Raw genomic sequence first — 19,449 nt, forward strand, 5'->3', positions numbered from 1 at the left:
TTTCTAACTGCTTCTTTAACATCTTTTTTTAGGTAAACAAAATATATCAGAGTCTGCATCTGTTGAGCTGGACATTCCTATGGAAAGTGGGCCAGCCAATCTGTTAACAGAGCTAAAAATAATACCTGGCAAAGCTACTCTTAAACCTGATATCTCTGATAGTTCAATCACTGAATCAGTTGTCACCAAAACAAAGATTTCATCTTTGGAAAAAGTGATCCTGGAAAGAATAAAGGAAGATACAATACTAACTACCAAAGGGGGTGAGAAAAAACAAGAAGAGAAGATGCTTAAGGAGAACATTAAGTTAACCACTATTCTACCTCAGATTGTCACAGATGGCAAAGTAGATACTTCTGAATCATTGGAAATGACTAAAGCTGATGCCACACCTAGGCTAGCAGTGAGTACACCTATACAAGAGGAGTTGGAGCACGCTTATTCTGCAGCAGAATTATCTAAGAAATCAGATATGTCTAAAATCAGAGAGGAAGTTTATTTGTCCTCAATAATTCCAGAGCATAGAGCAGATACAAGTGCAATTCCCACATCACTTCCAGTCACAGATTCATGGGAAGATGTTGAAACTGAAAATACACAAACTGTTGAAAGTCAGACTGAACAAATAGAGGTGGGTCCAATAAGAACATCTGCAAATGCCTCAGCGCAAACCTCTGTACAAGAGGTTGCTGAAATAGAGACTTCAGTTACACTAACAAAGGAGGAAATGTATCTTAGTGCTCAACCTACAAAAGAATCAATGGAGGCAAAAACTCATAAGAAACTTACAACTGTTGTAATTCCCAAAGATCTGCACACTGATCAGCATGAACCTCCCACAGAGGAGGAGAGTGGCAAAGCAAGCACATACACTGTTATGCCTGACCACAGAACTCTGGCTTCTAGCAGAATCCCAGAATTAGAAGTAATTACTGTATCAAAGACATTCTTAGATGGGCATACTGTAACTGCTAGGGCATCTTCTACAGCAAGTGAGTCAACTCCAGCAGTTAGAATTACAGAGGAACATATTCTATTTGATAATGAGGCATCAGCTGAAGGAAGCAGAGAGGATTTGGAGGATGTGCAGCCTACCGATGCACTTGAAATTTCCTTTGGACTACCTATGTCTACATCTGTACTAACAGTTAATCAGACAGAAGCTGAGGCCATCACTGTCTCAGAAGGTACCACTTCACCACAAGGGGTAGTAAAGGGAATGCAGACTGACATCTACCCATTTCTAAAAACAGAAGGGTCAATCATCTTAGAAAAAACGAGAGAGCCAGAACTGAGAACAATTGATGTCACAGCCCCCTCTATCACAAGAGTTATTCCTGATGCTGATAAGGACAAAACAGAACCTAAGGGACATGTTGCTAGTGAGAAATTCACACTTGCTCCTCAAGTTTCAAGCACTCCACTATCTACTGATAAAGATCAGGAAAATGTGACAGAAGATTTGCTTCATTATGTGAAAACATATGGAGCTTTAAGAACAGGAGATGGTATCTCTGGAATGGAATTTTCTACAGCTTCTCCAGGGCAACTTTATATTGTAGAACATACAAAGCACTCTGAAACAGCAATTTCAACAGAAAAAGATAAAACTAAGATAAGTGTTGAGCCAACAGAACCAAAAACTGATGAAGAACTTACAGCTATATCAGCTGATATAGATCGGGGTAAAGATATTACAAGTGTCTACTCTACTCGCAGAGCTATAGAAATGGAAGTGATCACAGTATCAAAAATGTCACTGGATGAAAGCAATGCAACAATAAAGCCCTTTCTGCCATCGGTGCCAGCATCAAAAGCTACAAAATTACCAACTGCCAGGCCCCCTGTCATGGAAGTGAGTGACAGAGAACAACCGACAGAAGGTTTTACAGAACATGAAGATGTTGTTTCAAGGTATCATGATACTGTGAGAACATTTTCTCCTGCACCAGAAATGAAACCAGAAGAGGCCACTGAAAAAGCACTATTTACTGAAGCCCTTACATTTACAGATAAAGAGGGCACAAAATATGCAGTCACAGAGGGTGGCCAGATAAGTACTGGAATAATCATTAAAGAAGAATCATCTGCAATGACATCCACTACTGTAAAATCCTATGAAGAAAAGGTTGAACCTAATGGAGGAACAGGAGGGCAAGAAGTTGTTTGGACTGAGGAAGGAAGTACTATCGAGCAGGGCCAAGACCTAGGAATCTCCAGAGCAATAACTACTATTCACCCACATGTGGAAACTCAAGATACAGAAGGAACAGTATTTCAAAAGGAACACCCTACCAAAGATGAAGTTATGGTACAAATGGTTACTGCCACAGAGTCCACAGCATCCATTTCTAAAATGGATGTGACATCTACTCAAGTACACATGGAAACAGATGATCAGGAGGTTGTATCCAAATCTGAATCTGCTCAGACAACTATTACTGAAAGACAAGATGTGATCCAAATTACTGAAGAAACAGTGGAAGGAAAACCATATGGAATTACTATAGAGCAATTGGTTACTACCACTGATTCTACTGCAACTACGTCTAAGGTGCCTGTGACATTTGTTCAAATATATGAACAAAAGACAACTTTAGAACCTGAATTGGGTCACACAGCTATTACTGAAAGGCAGGATGTGGACATAATTACTGAAGGATCAGCATATGATGAAATACGTACAACTACAGAAGCTTTTGTGCCTGATATAAAGATAAGGGATTATGGAAAAGTTCTAGCATCTGGTGAAACAACCACTGGGACCATACAGCTTTTACTGTCTCCAAAAGTTGATGCTGTTACTGACCACAAAGTAAATACCACTGAAGTTATGCGAGTATCACCAACCACTGAAACTCAAGTAGATGAAGGTGGAGTACCACGCATCAAACAAGAAAATGAAACGGAAGACAGCAGTGTGGTGAGTTGGGAATCTGAGTTACCTTCACATACAGTGCCTACAGGTCCTTCTGCACCAGAAGGTATTACTCATCAGATTGAGAAATCTACTTTTGTGGAAAAAGTGGAAAATTTTACAGCCCATAGTCTGGAAGGTTCAGGAATATTGAAGGAACCTAAAGGAATAGAACCAATTATATTTTCAACTATTGGAACAGATAAAACAACAGTTCTAAGTGCAGCAGACAAAATCCAACCAACTTCAACTACCAAATCCTTTGTTACTAAAAAGCCTCCACGTATAATTGACAGGGAAGATGAGGAGGAAACAAGCATAGACATGGTAATAATTGGTGAATCTACTTCTCCCAGTAAAACCACTACTGACGATGGTCTGACAGGCAAGACAGTGGAACCAGAAATTGATAAAGAATATTTCACATCATCAAGTGCCACTGCAGTTGCACGACCTACCAGACCACCCAAAGTTGAGGAAACCACAGAGGTTTTAGAACCTCAGGAAGTGTCTCCCTCTATTTCAGATCTTGAAACAGACATGGAAGATAAATCTGACATAAGATTTATTGTTATTGCCATTATAGGCAATAATACAGGTAAGAGTTTGCCCTTTAGACCTATGTCCATACAGTTTGCCATAATAGTAAGGTTTCACAGTATACCAGAAGTTATTCTTTGAAGCACAGCTTTGTCTAAACAGGAGTTTTTACGTTTTTCTATGTATATATTGGTACTAATTATTTAAGATAATGTAGAAATGTACATTATAATTGTCTGTTAGTCAAATTCACTATGGTTGAAAGAAGGTGCAAATGTATTGTACTTATTATTGGGAGTCATAAGAATGGTGTTTGTCATATGATGTACTCAAATCACTGATTGGACTTTCGTTATCTGTGATACAAAGCATTTTAGTTTCACAGCTTCCATGCCATACATTATTACTCTTAAGTGTAGCATTAGATGGTGTTAACATTCCATTCGTCTGTAGCCATTAACAATGCCATTTACAGTGTGGTCAGCTAAAACATTTGGGAACATCTGTTACATCCACAGGTGGATGTTGTGGGATTTGGGGGACAGGATATTTGCCATGGTGTATCATCATCATTTTCCTGATTACTTTGCAGAGTCCGTGATGCAAATTACCATAATTTGCACAAGTTCATGAAGTTTTTTAGCTGAAGGCACTGTATTTGCAAACGCAGCTTTAATTTCATGGGTTTCCAGAACAGAAACTGCAAAACTACTTTGAACTAAAGTAGCATTGAACTAAGCTACCAATTCCTGAATTACAGTATTGTATTAGACAACTGGCCATTACTTGAGATCTTTCGCATAGTATTAAGTTTACAAACAAAGAGATATGAAAGTGCTGAGAAAAGGGAGATTAACTGAGATATATTGTAGGGTTTGTCGAATTTCATACTATATTTAATTCATTTATAATTATTTTTTTCCACAAAAATATACATTTTATTTGTCTTTTAGCCTAGCTGAATATGATGCTTCTGTATGATTACTTAGAGGATTCTTTTCCCACTTATTCATGACCATAACTACCATTAGTGTTAAGAACCTGATCCAACTCCCATTATAATTAATGCAAGTCCTTTGACTGATTTCAGTGGGAGTTAGTTTGGGAGCTAATAGAGTTGTGTGCACCAATCAAAAGGCAAAAGTAGATCCCTAAATGTTTACAATATAGTTAGCAGAGCTTGTACAGAGTGCAATTTTTTACTTTTGCTTATTTTATACTATATATATATATATATATATATATATCTGCAATATTTAAACGGCATAGTCTTGACAAATACACTGAAATCAATTGGGCCTTAATATACTAGACTTGAAAGGATTACATGATTTTTTTTTTAATTGAGCAGTACTTTTGTTTCTGGAATATGTGACACATTAGCAGCATTGTGGGTTTGTGTTCTGCCTGGTGCCTATATTTAGGAAGTCACAATTAGATGAGACACTCTGATGAGCCACCTCAAATGATTGAGGTATGTGGATTGGATTTAAGTCAGATACAAAATACTTTTGAATTCATGAAAGTTTGATTAAATCAACTCTCTATCTAAGGACCAGATTGTGGAGTAGAAGAGGCCATTTACTTGTATGCACTAGTGTAACAATACCACAGCTTACTGTGCATGGAAGGAAGCAATCTTCACAGAGATGCTATATCCTTCCCTCATGCTTGGGGTCAGGAAGGGTGGGAAAGCTTGGGGAGTGAGTGTAGCCTTGACTCCTCCTCCCCCAAAATGAAAGTATGCCAGGGCATCAGGGAGCATATGCTGAGGCAGGTCTCAGTTCACGCTTTCTGTGGAGCAGCAGCAGTCAGGGGAGGAGGGGTGCTGTGATTCCCTGAGTCACAATTCCCTCCTGGGATGCTCCAGCAGCAACACAAGAGTGTGCAGTCATTTTTTGTGGGCCAGATCTTACACTAATGATCTAGCCCTTAGAGCAGAATTTCTTCAAACTTTACCTTCTGTTAGCGTTTCAAACTTTTAAAATCTCTCTGTATGTGTTGGTGTATGTTTGTGGGTGTATGTGTCAGTGGTTGAAACCATGGAGTTTTAAAACTGTGTCACTAAGGATGGTTTATTCTACCAAGTATAAATCAAAATAACTCTTTCTGTAAAATAAGGTGGAATTTCCCCAAATGGCACTTTCTCTATTGTGTTCAAAAAGAAGGGATTTTACCATCTTTTTAGCACAGGATTAGAACGGAAGTTTGGTCCGCTCCTCTCCCCCAGCCTGTTTTCAAATCTGACAACCACGGTATGTGAATTTCCCAGCACTGTAGACATCTAATCAGATAACCGCAATTAAAGGTGCTTTTCTTTTCAATATTCTGACCATTTTTTTTTTCCATTCCACGCAAGGAAAACATTTGCAAGATCACATCAAGCACATTTTCAATTCACTGCTTCTTAGTACGTAAACTTTCTTTTATTCTGAAGGAAATACATACAGTAAGTGCTAAAGAGGAGAGAATTTGACAGAGATTACTAACACATGCACTTCACCAGAAGTTAGTTACTACAGAACATGATGCAGTCTATTTTTGCTGCTATGCTTTGAAATGAAAGTTGATCCATAGTCATCAGGGAACCATATAAAACAGTGTCATTGACTTGTTGGTTTTCAGCTAAGGGATCACAGGAAACAGTATTCAGAATTATAATTATCTTTATTAAACAATGTTTGGACTCATTTGCATTAACATATTTTCAATAAAATATTTTTAACACTCTTAAATACAACAATAGGCTAGGGATGGAACAAACCCTGCCAGGATTTTGAAGTACAAAAAGTGTAAATATCGCCTTGCAAATAGCAACTTTCTTATCAAGTCCTGAAAATAATAGCTCTGGTATGTAAATAGCAAAAGAATTACAAGGTGAGCTGAGGGATGTATAATGCAAGCTATTGTATATAAATGTCTCCTCAGTAGTATTAGTACGTTTGTGTGAGTCGGTTCTCTACCTTCCTTCGCCTCCTTGTCTTCAGTATTTCATTATGTAAGCTCTGGTTCTTGTGTTTTGTGAAGTAGCACTTCCTTATTCACTTTCTCTATCATATCCCTCTTTAGTCATTTCTTCTCTAAGCTGAAAAGTCCCAGTCTGTTTAATTTCACCTCATATGGAAGTTGTTCCATACCCTTAATCATTTTTATTGCCCTTCTCTGTACCTTTTCCAATTCTAATCCATCTTTTTTGAGATGGGGCAACCAGAACTACATGTGTTATTCAAAGAGTGGGTGTACCATGGATGTATATAATGGCATTGTGATATTATCTATCCCTTTCCTAATTGTTCCTACCATTCTGTTAACTTTTTTGACTGCTGCTACACACTGAGCAGATGGTTACAGAGAACTATTCAAAGATCTTTCTTGAGTGGTAATAGCTAATTTAGATCCCATCATTTTGTATGTATAGTTGGGATTATGTTTTCCAATGTGCATTACTTTGCATTATCAACATTGAATTTCATCTGCCATTTTGTTGCCCAGTTTTGTGAGATCCCTTTGTAACTTTTAACAATCTGCTTTGGACTTAACTCTTGCAAGAACTCCCAGGCAAAGAGGGTGATTATGTCCATTGATGCATTCTTTCAGGGGAGTGTAGCATTATTATTATTAATTATTGTAGTGCCTAAAGGCCAACCAGGAATGTGGCCCCATTGTACTAGGCACTGTAGAAAAATAGTGCATGTTTACACTGAATGCTTCTTTTGGCTGCATTTAGTGTACATACACATATAGCCTCTCCCCCCACGCACTTGTATATGGCTGTTGAGGCCATACCCAAGACTCCTTTGGGGTGGCTAGAGTCTGAGTGAATTGTAGCAGACGGAACTCCCTTGCTTTCTTGAGCTAGTGACTTGTACCTATGGTCAGCCTCTGTGGGAGGTGGAATGGGGAAAGATTTCTTGCACCTTTCCCCTCAGCTTAAAAACTGCACATGGGCCAGCCATAATCTGCCACCAACTTTGTTAAAGCACTTTATAGATGTCCAGATGTTATAGATGTATGGAACATTATTATTATTAATAATTATTATTTACTATAGACCTATATAGGAGTGATCTGGAATATTGACTAGATTGAATGAAACTGAATTAAAAATATTGACTAGGATATTAGGTTATTCTAGACTGTCAGAAATTAGTGCCTCATATAGTACAGTATATGTCCCAATTTTGATTTTAAATATATGTATGAGAAATGTATATTTGTGTCATTCAGATATTGGACTAGATGTCCAGAGATATCTTCTCCACAACGACTTCTCTTTTTGTGCTGTCCACAAATTAAATAGTTAGACATCTAACTGCAAGTATTTTTGCCTAAAATTAATTGTGGGTGCATAAATGAAGTTTCAGTTACAAAGAGGTGTACAATTGCACCCATGGAAATAGAAGATAGATGAGGCCTGGCTGAAAAGCAAGCCCGTTATGTTATATTTTGGCAATTATGCTGAAATGCTGATAAGAGAGAGAATATAGCTGAATGGATTAAGCTGCTTATTTGTATAAGAATACAACAGTTTTCCATGAGAAAATTTATTGGCAGACAGCCCAAGCACTGGCATGTGAATGAATCTGAGGCAGGTGCACAAATTAATGAGGAATATAAAGCATGACATTTTCTGACAGTCTATGGGACATGGGCAGGTCTAGGACAGGTGTGCAAATTAATGAGGAAAATATATTTATACATGGGGAAACATCCCCTTTTTTGTCATAAAAATGACGGTGTGCAAGTTCCGTAATGGAATGTGCTTGAGACTTTATTTACTTGTATAGAACTTCATGCCATTCTCTTTTGCTTATGGTCAGTGTTGAAATGGACTCAACAAGGGCAGGAAAAACATCCTTGCACTGCATTATATGATCATATTAGTAATTTTCTACCATATTGAGCAAGTCATATGAGGCTTGTCTTTCACTGTGGAAAAACGAAACATGCCACTCATGATCCTTGTATGTTGCATTAGCTCCAGTGGATTGTAACAGTGAGTTATGATGCTGTAGCTGGAAGGGTTTTTTTAGCCGCTGAAAAAAACCTGAAGGAACTTTTCAACTCATAAAGCTTTTATTAGCTGAAAAATGCTAGTGGGGGTGTGTTGGGGGGTGTGTGTGGTTTAACAGTGGTTGAGGGGATACTGAAAAAATAGCTTCTGTCTGTATTAGGAGTAATTTGCACACCTGCATTTTCAGAGACATTTAAAAGTGCTTACTTAGTGAATAGGTTGGAAGGTGCTTATTAGATCCAGGGTTTGACAACTGCACTGTCTGGTTTCTTGTCCCCTCCAGCCTTGAACAGAATGAAAGTGAGGGAACCTGTGCTTTGTGGGTTTGGAATTTTATGAAAAGAGATTGCAAACGTTGTGTGCGTTTAACATGTGATTTCTGTTTAATATGTTTGTTTCCTGCCTTAGAAGGAACCAGGTGTGTGAAATTTGAATGAAAGTAATTACCTTAAACACAGCATGTGGATTAATCACGGCTATTAACCCCAAAACTGGCAAGTAGAGTCTTCATTAGGGCTCTTCATTGGACATTAAGAATGCCCATCATGGGCCAGACTATTCACATAAAATAGTACTTTACAATGATTCAGTGGAACTATTCATATGAATTATAGTATACCAGTGGGAGTAAGAGGCTCACGATTTGACCCCAACTAGTACCACTGACTCTAATGGGACTATTGATGGAGTTAGGTACTACTCAGTATAAGGGTATCAGAATCTGACCCCATGTGCTCTGTTCTCAATGAAAGGGGCATGTGCAGTGGGATTTGATAGAGTAGCACAGGGTCTTGCTAGATGTCTTTATATATATGCATACACAAATTAGATACTCACATGTTTCACACAGGGAAGGATAGTATAGAATTGGCCTGTATCTAAGTACTGTAAGACGCACTTTACTTTTCCTCTGAAAAGGACCCGTTTTCATTCCTGGCTGGCTCCGGTCATTGTCTCCTGCAAGCATGCTAGCTGGTTGCCACATCCCCAGCCAGGCTGACCATACTTCCGTGGGGCATGGTATGTTGGCAAGCATGGTAGATGTGGTAGCCAATGCCCCCAAACCCTGCTGGCTCTCTCTTTAGTCTTAAGTAGGAATCCTACTCTACTGCAGCATGTGTGTACTGGGTGGTAAAAGACTCCCTACACTCTACATGCTTGTGCAATATACGGTAGCATTTTCCCCTTTAAGTGTTATATTGCACGGAAAATATAACAATAAGTCTAATAGTTTTTTAAAACTAAGATTATCTATGCACAGTGGCATATATGAATCAGGACACTACTCTGTGGGACATATCCACCTACTTGCTATTTTTAACAAGGATATTTTAATTATATGTATTCATTGTTGAGTTAGAGAGAAAGATATTTGTCCTGCGGGTGAGGAAGCACCTACGGTAATATCTCACGTATTGACTAAATATTAGACATTTTTCTTCACTGAGAGGATAAATGTATGTTACCCAAATCTATTATTTATTCTTAGGAGGTATTCCAGGTTTATCTTTGTGTTTTATAAAGAAAGTTTTACATTCCTTGTTGTGTAGCCCTGTCATTATCTATGGTGGTTATGCAATGATTTATTGGTTAAAAAAGCAGATGTATGGAGATGGTCAGAGAAATTTTGACTAAACCATATTCCATCCGAATATACAGTTCTGTTGAAATAGAAATGCTTCACCAACTGGGTCAGCTTAGCTGGAATTTTGTTTTTAAAAAAAGAAGTTCGGACAATGTCTTAACATACCATTTTGATAATATCAGAACAAATATTTCAGTTTCTCATTTTGAATTTTTATGTTGTATTATATTCTACATTATAATATATTTGATAATATAATACAAACATTAAAAACTCTAAGTTGAAACATTTTAATTTTGTTGAAACAAGGCATTTGGAATGACCCAAAACTATTTTTTTTTTCTGAATTTTCCTTCACAGAGAATTTCAAAATTTTGGGGTGTTGCTCCGATTTGGAATGAATCTCAAAATCCTCTGTGAAATGGAACATCTGGCCTCTGCATAGCTTTGTTGATATATATGAACTGGATTGTTTTATTTATGAGCAACAAGTTTAGCTTAATCAGCAACTTCTTAGCTCTTGGGAAAGCTATCATATATTTAAAAGTTAATATCATTGAACTAGAATGGTACTACAGGAAAATGGTCTCTTATGGCTATGTAAATGCCAATGCAGAGAGGTGACATTTATTTTGAAAGCAAAGCCAGTTGGTTCTGTGACAGTGTTCTCTTGCCATAACTTCCTGGCTATTATGCCACAAGATTGATCCAAATACATTTCTCTCTGGTGGCTTATTGGTGCAGTAGTGTGTAAGTAGCTCACTGTTGGCCTGATTAAGGTCCCCTCTAAGTTAATACAAAAACTCCCGTTTATTTCACTAGGAGTTGGACCAGGCACTGTATTCTCATTAACCTGTACCATTCTGGATGACCTTGAGAATGGATCAGTTGTGTGCTTTTGCCGAACACAGAGAAGGGGTCAAATTAATCACTGCTGTAAATAGGCTCAGCAAATGGATTCTGACTTACATCAGCAGTGAATTATTGCCATGGCCAGACATCCAGTATTCTGATTGGCTGTCAAAGATGCCATTTGATATGGTAATTTATTTGTCAACGGTAGACCCCCATCTTTTTGTTTCTGTGCAGTAATGCGTCAGTGCTAGGGTTGAGTTTGTCTGTTCAAATAAGACAGAAAATCAATTGACGACTCTTTTGAGATACATTTCTATATGAAACACGGCTGCTACTTGTTTGGTTAATAAGGTAATTAATCTATCAGAGAACTATAGGAATCATTTTCATATCCTGAATGACCTAATCCTTTACGTATCCATTCCTAACAATTGGAAAATATAGACAGAGAGCCAGATTCGCATCTCAGTTGCTCCAGAATAAATCCAGAGTATCTCCGCTGTGGTACTTGAGATCAGAATCGTGCCATTGTAATTGGCATCAGAATCTGGCACAATGACTTCTAAAAGTTCTTTCTAGAAAGCTGGGTTTTTTAAAAATACATTTAAGGCCATTTGGCAGCAGAGACATAAATCAATATATATATAAGCCTGTTTGAAGGACCTATTGCTTAATTAAGCCTGCTAGAATTTCACCACATTACCATACTCTTGTTTAACCAGCGTTATGAAGAAATGAGACACAAATACAGTATAAATTCTGTTTGAAATGCAAATGAAGGAGTCATTTGGTATGACCAAAAACCAACCAACAAAAAACAAAAACCAGTGTAAATTCATGTTTTCGTGCATTATTCCTCCTTCCTCTTCAAAAAACGAAATACAGCTTTGAAATCTCACACTTATTAATTTAAAAAACTACTGAATAGTGTGCTGGCCATGATTGTTGGCTCTTTCTGTGGAACATATTATAGAATGATGAATATTTTTTTCACATTCCTTTACAGACAGCCATAGAGACCAGAAAACAGTACCCTTATGTTACATACTGTTCGGAGGATGCATACACATTCCCTGCTGTTTGTGCATTGTTGCCAAGGAAACCTCCCAGATCTAGACACAGGGATTACACACTTCAAGCTTCCTTATAGCTCTTTGTTTATTCATGAGACAAATGAATGATCATCTTATTCATAGGTACAATGTAGTTTTTAGTATTTCTGTTGTGAAGGGAGAAGGAATCCTTTCTTAGAAGTTTCAGTCACATATATAGATAGTCCTGTGGAATTTTAATGTGTACAAGATGGCTGTTTCCTCTTATGTGGAGACTATTTGCAGAATATGATTTCTATTTGGAAAATAGCAGTAGTTTTTAAATAGGTTGGTGTGAGTATCCAAGATGTACTGTACTTTTTTCTCTGTTGAGTGAGTGAAAGTTTCTTGCTATTCAAGCTTTTTTCCATCTTCAGAAAATGCTTGCTTTACCAAAAAGTAGTGAAGATTTACTTTACATGAAGTGACTCTGCTGCTGAAGCCTAATTCAGGATGGCTACGTGGTTTGGTGTCAGGAATGTAAGCTAACATCACTTTAAAAGTAGCTTGAAGGTTAAAATGATTCACAAAAGTAGTGCCACTGAGAAGAACAGGTAATAACTACTCTGGTGACAACGGTTATGTCAGCAATTCATGCTTTTTGAGCTATTCATCATTTTCTCTAGCAGTTTTTTTTTTTTAAATGTCAGGTCTCTGTGGCAGTACTTTGAAACAGTTGAAGTTTTCCTGCTAGCACAGTAAATATCGTTAGCTTCTTTTCCACATCTGTCTCCCTCCTTTTGGCAGGGTGGGTCTAATTGATAACACACAAAATACATATTGGTGCTTTTCTTACGTTTTTTGTGAATTATTTACATGGCACTGTCAGTCTGTGCTCAAAGTGTTGGCTGTGTTTCCTGAAAATTTTGGGAGCATGGAGTTGAGATTGTCCTGTTCTAGTGAATAATTCATATTTATAAGAAAAATGTTGAATGCAGTGTATTATGATCTAACTGTCTGACCACCCAGTGCATTATTACTGTTGTTACCATCCAGAAAACTAAGTTCCTGTCACCACACAGCAAAAGAAATCTTCTGATCAACGGGCTATATCTTCAACCCCCAAAAAAGATCATTGCTGTCTTTCCTTTACTTAAAATTTGTTCTTGTTCAGGAGCAATTTGGTTTTCTGAACCAGCCATGCCTATTTTCAGGCTGCCTCTGCTCCTCTTAATTAATCACTGTCTTTGTATTTTGCCATCATTAGGCTACAGAATAAGCGAAGACATCTGGTGATATATATTTATCTATCTGCTGTTGTTCCATATTTTAAATTGTTGGGGAGCTCCCAAGTGCCTTGAGCAGAGTGTGAGGAATGCTCTAGAGACAATAATGATTATTGTTAGTAATAATAGTATGTCAAATTCTGAATTCCTCATGCAATCTTTTCTTACTCAGGCAAGAGTCCCCATGATTCAGTGGGAGTTTTGCCTGAATGACAAAAAACAAGATTTGGCCCATCATTATGGTTTTCTATGTCAAGAGAGCTGTATCTATAACACACACACACACACACACACACACACACACACACGTCATTCTGAGTAGATATCTAAACTAGTTTTTCTCCTTCCGGCAACCTGCACTAACTACCTTAAAATGTGAAAATACGTCATTCTTTCTTATCCTATCCTTTGCCACTCTGCGTACAGTGAGATTGTGAGTGATCCAAACATCTTTTGCAGGACTATTAAATCTTTCTGAATATAAACCTCGAAGTCTCTGTAACTGTTATATATGGTTGGGTCACAGCATATGTGGGCTGGCAGGGTGAGATAAAGACCCCCCGAAGTATTCTCTGGTGAAACAAAACCAGCAGTGATAATGGAGCTGTAAGGGTCAGTGTACCAGTCTTTGAATCCTTAATCTGACTTCTACCTCACGTGAAGATATTCCTCTTTGTGCTTGAAGGAACTGGAGATAGTGTAAATTCCCACACGATTTCTTTAATTAATCATCTGAAAAGCAATGGACATTAGTTAATTTCATGGCTTGAGGCAAAAGGATAACAATTGCCCATTCAGAAATAACATCGGTTTTACACCTTGAAATGATTTAGCTGCAAGCGGCCAAATGGAACCGCTGTTTTGCATTGGTACTGGTAGGTAGCAGTTCAACTTAGAAAAATGCTGAGCTTTGCTGTACAGAGCATTAATAAAGGTTTAACCTAAAGTCCTGAGCATTGGATTGTTACTTTGTGTAATAGTTTTAAGTAGAGCTGGTAGAAATTTTATGTTCGAAACTTTTTTCGACAAAAAAGGTGTGTATTTTTAGAAAAAAAATATTTGGCAGAATTTTGTTTTTGTTTAAACGATGTCTCCTTTTTAAGCAGAAAGGCTGAAAACAGAAAAAAAATGGAAACCAAAAATGAAAAAAAATTCTGTTTTCAGGTTTTGGTTTTTCAGTTTTTTCTTTATTCCTCCTTTCTCTCCTCCTCCTCCCTGCGGGAGACGAGAGGAAGAGGGGGAGAGAGAAAGTGAAAGAAAAAAATAGGAAAAACAAAACAGTCCTTTTTGGTTTTGGAAATCAAGAAATATTTGGAGAATTTTTCCTTCAAAAAAATTTCAAAAAACCTATAATTTTCCATGGAAAATTGATTTTTCCAACATTTTTCTTGAAACACTTAATATTTTTCAGCCAGCTCTGGTTTAAAGTTATAAAACTGAATCACATTTCTTAAAATGAAATACTCTGCTGTTTCAGTGTTTGTTCAAGGTCTGTTTGCACTCAGCTGTTGAGATTTTTCCCTATAGGTAATTTAGAGGGGCTACTTTGCTCAGTATTCTTAAATCCTCCATTTTACTTAAGAAATGGTTACATCTTCACTAGAAAAGATAATGGGGTTGATTTGAAAGGCAGTTAGGGCCCAGATTCTCAAAGGTATTTAGGCACCTAACTCCCATAGACTTTCAATGGGAGTTAAACCCTTTGAAAATCTCCCTAAATAGGTTATAACTATGAACAGGATCCCTGTGAGAGTTTCTTTCTCTTTGTCTCTACCTCTCGTCTATACCTTCTTGTATTTCACCCTAGCTTACAAAACTTCTTCTTGTTAATAGCCCAGGGATATGTTCAAATCTGTAAAAGTACATTGTATTGTAATTAGTTCTCACATAAAAGGCCTCTGCCCATGATAAGTTTGCTATTGTGGTATGTCTACATTGCAGTTAGACACCCACGGCTAATCCATGACAGCTGATGGGGCTCATGGGGTTTGGGCTAAGGAGCTGTTTAATTGAGTTGTAGATGTTTGGACTTGGGCTTATGGTTGCCAACCCTCCAGGATTATCCTGGAGTTTCCAGGAATTAAAAGATTAATCTTTAATTAAAAATTGTCATGTGATGAAACCTTCAAGAATATGCCCACCCAAAATTGCCAACCCTACTTGGGCTGCAGCCTGAGCTTTGGGACCCTCCCAACTTGCAATTCCTCAGTACCGCTGAGGCCTGCTTTTTGTTCTGTGCTCTTCTCACTATTTCATCTGCAGTGCACAGGTCTGCTGACAGGGGGTAGGGGGAAATGGGGCAAAAGGGGCAGTTTCCCAGGGGCCTGGGCAATTTAAAAGGGTCTGGGGGCCCCTGGCTACCCGCAGTATCGGCATCCATAAGCCATGGGCCCTTTTAAATCTCCTGGATGGGCTGCAGAGCTCCTAGGTGCACACGGGGTGGTGATCACTCTGGGCCCTGCGCTTTGGGGGGGCCACATGGGCTGGTGCAATTGGCCAGCACGGTCAGTCCCAGAAGTAATGGGTTGGTCCTGGAAGTGACGGATTCGCCACGTCCATCCTGGGCCCCGCACCCCACTAGGGACGGCCCTGGGACCTGGAATTGCTGTCAGTGGGCCTGGCAGTGCACATGTCACCGTGCAGAGTGGAGAGAAGAGTAAGGCTCAAAGGCAGCTCAAAAAATAAGCCCAGCAGCAATAATCATCAACTAGTTATTAATATATAATTTACTGAATACCATCAGTGTGCATGGCACTGTACTCCTTCCTTACAGAACATAGAGTGTAGGGGCAGATTTACACTGCTGTAATTCCATCAGCTCAAGGGGAGTTCCTGCACATTTATGAGGTTACATTTCAAAAGGGGGTAGACATTTTCAGCAACTTTTCTCCATTTTCACAAGTTATGGGATGAGGAATATTGCATTAAAAATTCAGTTATAGAGTCGTCTGAGCCTTCCAAGTGAAATTTTCAAAGGGGAAGACCCCAGATGATGCATGCACATTTACATGTGCAATTGTGCCTACAAATAGGTTTTTAAAGGGCTAGATACCCAGTTGCATTTGCAGAAAATATACATATAACTGAAGTAAATAAACACATAACTGTAGCTGCACAAATGTGCACAATTTTTTTATTTACACAGGTAAGTCTGTACCTACTGAAAATTTTTCCCTTTGTGACAGGGCTACATTTGTGCAATGGTTAGCTCATATTTTAATGAAGAAAATTAGAATCTAAAAATAGCCTTGCTTTGACTGAATAAGTACACATTCCCTTATGATTAATAGCAGTAACCATCTTAACCTGGTAAATTCCACAAAGAGAACAGGAACTGCAGCCAAACAGTGCATCTGATCAACTGTGATTTTGACTTTTGGCTGTATGACTAGTGGACTTGTATAGAAGTTAAATTAAAACTCTGCTATGAAGTACTTAAACTTGGAAAATTACAGGCAATAAAATCTCAGTAAAGCTTTGCATTAAGTGACATTAAGTACACATTAACCACTCTACAAATCAGTAAAAAGAGTATTGTGGGCCAGATTTTCAGATGATGTAAATCAGCATCTCTACAGTGCCTTTAATGGAGCTATGCTTATTTGTACCACTGAAGATCTGGCCCACATCCACACCATTCTGGTATAGATATGTAATTAGTACATTGTAGTAAAACTACAGTGTAACTACTTAGCTTTTAAAAATAGACTTCTTAGAGCTCGGACTTCGCAGGGCTGGGTTTTTTTTAATCCAAACAATTCCCCCCCCCCCCGCCCCCCCGAAAACACTGATATGGTGTAAACCTAAGGTAGTAAGGGTAGAGCTTGCACTTTAATGGGGTAGTTCCAACTGTGTGTAACAGCAGATGCATCTGGGTGCCACCTTCTTGGGTAGCATGGGGTAAAAGAGAGCAAGGTGTGAGTGGGCTAGGGAGGGGGCAAGGGCAGATCAGCCTCCTATGAAGGGCCACATGAAGGCTCACAGAAGCTGCTACAACTCCGGCAGGAATAGGTTCTGTGAGCAACTCTGCAGTTACTCCACAGTCTGGAGAGCAGGATTCTTCCTCTCCCAACCAGCACATCTGTCTTACCACTTGGCCTGGGTACTTGGCCTGGGAGCTGGTCTGTGGATTTGGCCTTATATGCATATATCCAAACAAACCATCCAATAGCAGGTGATTGCACAACTCTGTGATATATTTTCTTTATTGCTTTTTGTAAAATGCTGGCTGGAGATAATGGCTTAGTATTTGCCAGTTTGGTTTTGGGTTATTTAACACTACAATGTGTTAGAATCATGTTCTTTTTAGGCAATAGATAGTGAGTTGTCATTAGAAGACTGTTCATTTAGGGACAATTGTGTCAGCAGTAGGTTCCTCTTAATACGAGATACTCACTGTTGATGGAGTTTTGGTAATGAGATTATAGGCTATAAAGGAAATGTGAAGAAAATAATTGATCTTAGAGTAGCATGTGACAAGAATTCACCTTCTATCGAGGGATCTGACCTAATAGGACTTTCCCCTCTTTAAAAATTAAGAGCTTAACATTTTTTCAGTTAAGTTGTATCCTTTGATATATTACTCAATCTGTTTTTCGTAATAATTTTACCACCAAGGGGGAAAAAATGCAGAAAGCAATAAGGGCAAAGGAAAGCTCAGAGGTCAGCAAAAGGTCTCATGGTGGTTTCTTTTAAAATCGGAATGTTGCTTTATTTCTGATATGGTTTTTGCATCATCGCTTTTACATCAAAATTTGGCAGAGGCATGTTAGCAAAAGGACACAGGCCAGAAACCTGTGGGAAACAGATGTCCACATTGATGATACCCACTTTCTGCAGGTGTTTCTGGTCATAGCCAACAATGTTGTCAGGCTAGAACTTGTGGGAATGGTACTGTATGAAAAGATTGGAATTTAAGAACATTCCAAGAACTGAAACCCAGGTTTTCAGCAGTGCGGTGTCTAGCATGGAAATACAGACACCCAAATACTGTAAAATCATGCTGGATAGATGAATTTGACTAGTCAAGACCGACCACCCACCTTGTATGACTTTCAACTTCTCTCTAGCCAGCTGTGCAAAAGTTGTTCTTTTCAGATGTTGCCTTCCAGAAACTGAGTTAAGCAGTTAAGTTTTATGCAAGGGGGTGCGGGAACAACTGTCAGAGGGAGAACAAAACATACATTTTTATTAAATTTAGAAAATAAAAAAAAATAAATGTATTGAAACTTGCACTGTATCCTTTAAATGTTTCAGAAGTTAGAAAACTTTGGCTCAGAAAACTGCTGGAAAAATATCTCCAGCTGGGGAACATTTTGAAATCTTCTGTTTATTTAGACTGAATAGTAATCAAGAATTGGGTTTTACTAGTTCACATCCTACTTACTAGACAATTTAATATGAGGAGGAAAGATTAAAATAATCAAAAAATTGATTATTTTTGGAACGTTCTTTGTTTTGTTATACTTAGGTGTGTATAGGAGTAGCCAGGTTTCTTTAACACTTAAGACCAGATCCTTAGTTCCATTCACAACTCTTCATAACCAGGAAGGAGGCAGGCCAGAGCATTGTTCCATGCTGACCATGCTTGAAGGGCCGTCCCTCGCCATTCTGGGGCTCTACACAGCCCCCCCTCCACAAGGTGGGGGTGTGGGGCTCCAGGTCTCTGTGTGGTGGGAGGGGCGGGCTTGGGAACTGCCCCCCAGCACTCACTGGTGGCAAGACTGGGGCCGGGTTGCTGCACTTCCTGCCACCGGTGAGTGGAAGCCCAACCCTGCTTCAGTCCTCAGGGGAGTGGGGGTGGGGGCAGGAAGGGGCAGGGTGGGGGCAGAGCAGGGGGTGGGGGCTTTGGGGAAGGGGTGGAGTGGGGTGGGGCTGGGGTGGAGCAGGGGCTAGAAGAGGCAGGACTAGGGCAGAGCAGGGGCGGGCCATGAGAAAGAGGCGGAGCAGGGGCTGGAGCAGCACACATCTATGCAGGGCACCAGGAAATGTGGTGTCCCAAATGTGGTGCCCCAAATTCTCTGGTGCCTTACGCAGCTGCGTACTTTGCATATGGGTAAGGATGGCCCTGCATGCTTGGATGTCTTAATGGTATTACAAGATGGCACAAGTTAGAGCAGTCATAAGGAGAGCTGATCAAAAGATGGAATTTCAGTTATATGGGAAATTCAGATGTTTTGAAATTATTATTATAATTACTCATTTGTATTGCCAGTCTGCCT

General features: G+C 38.9%; 1 protein-coding gene across 4 annotated transcripts in view; it reads left to right on the forward strand.

The window, feature by feature from the left end:
* Positions 1-19,449, forward strand: part of VCAN (versican) — a 134,298-nt gene that overhangs the window by 60,204 nt on the left and 54,645 nt on the right. For 2 of the 4 annotated variants that reach the window (XM_027828734.3, XM_043547218.1), the window contains exon 7: positions 33-3,515. The exons of the other annotated variants lie outside the window; for them this stretch is intronic. In XM_027828734.3, coding sequence (XP_027684535.2) covers positions 33-3,515 — 3,483 coding nt within the window. The remainder of the gene's footprint in view (positions 1-32; positions 3,516-19,449) is intronic. 4 annotated transcript variants of the gene reach the window in all.

Source organism: Chelonia mydas, chromosome 5 (genome assembly GCF_015237465.2).
Source record: "Chelonia mydas isolate rCheMyd1 chromosome 5, rCheMyd1.pri.v2, whole genome shotgun sequence".
Taxonomy (NCBI): Eukaryota; Metazoa; Chordata; order Testudines; family Cheloniidae; genus Chelonia; species Chelonia mydas.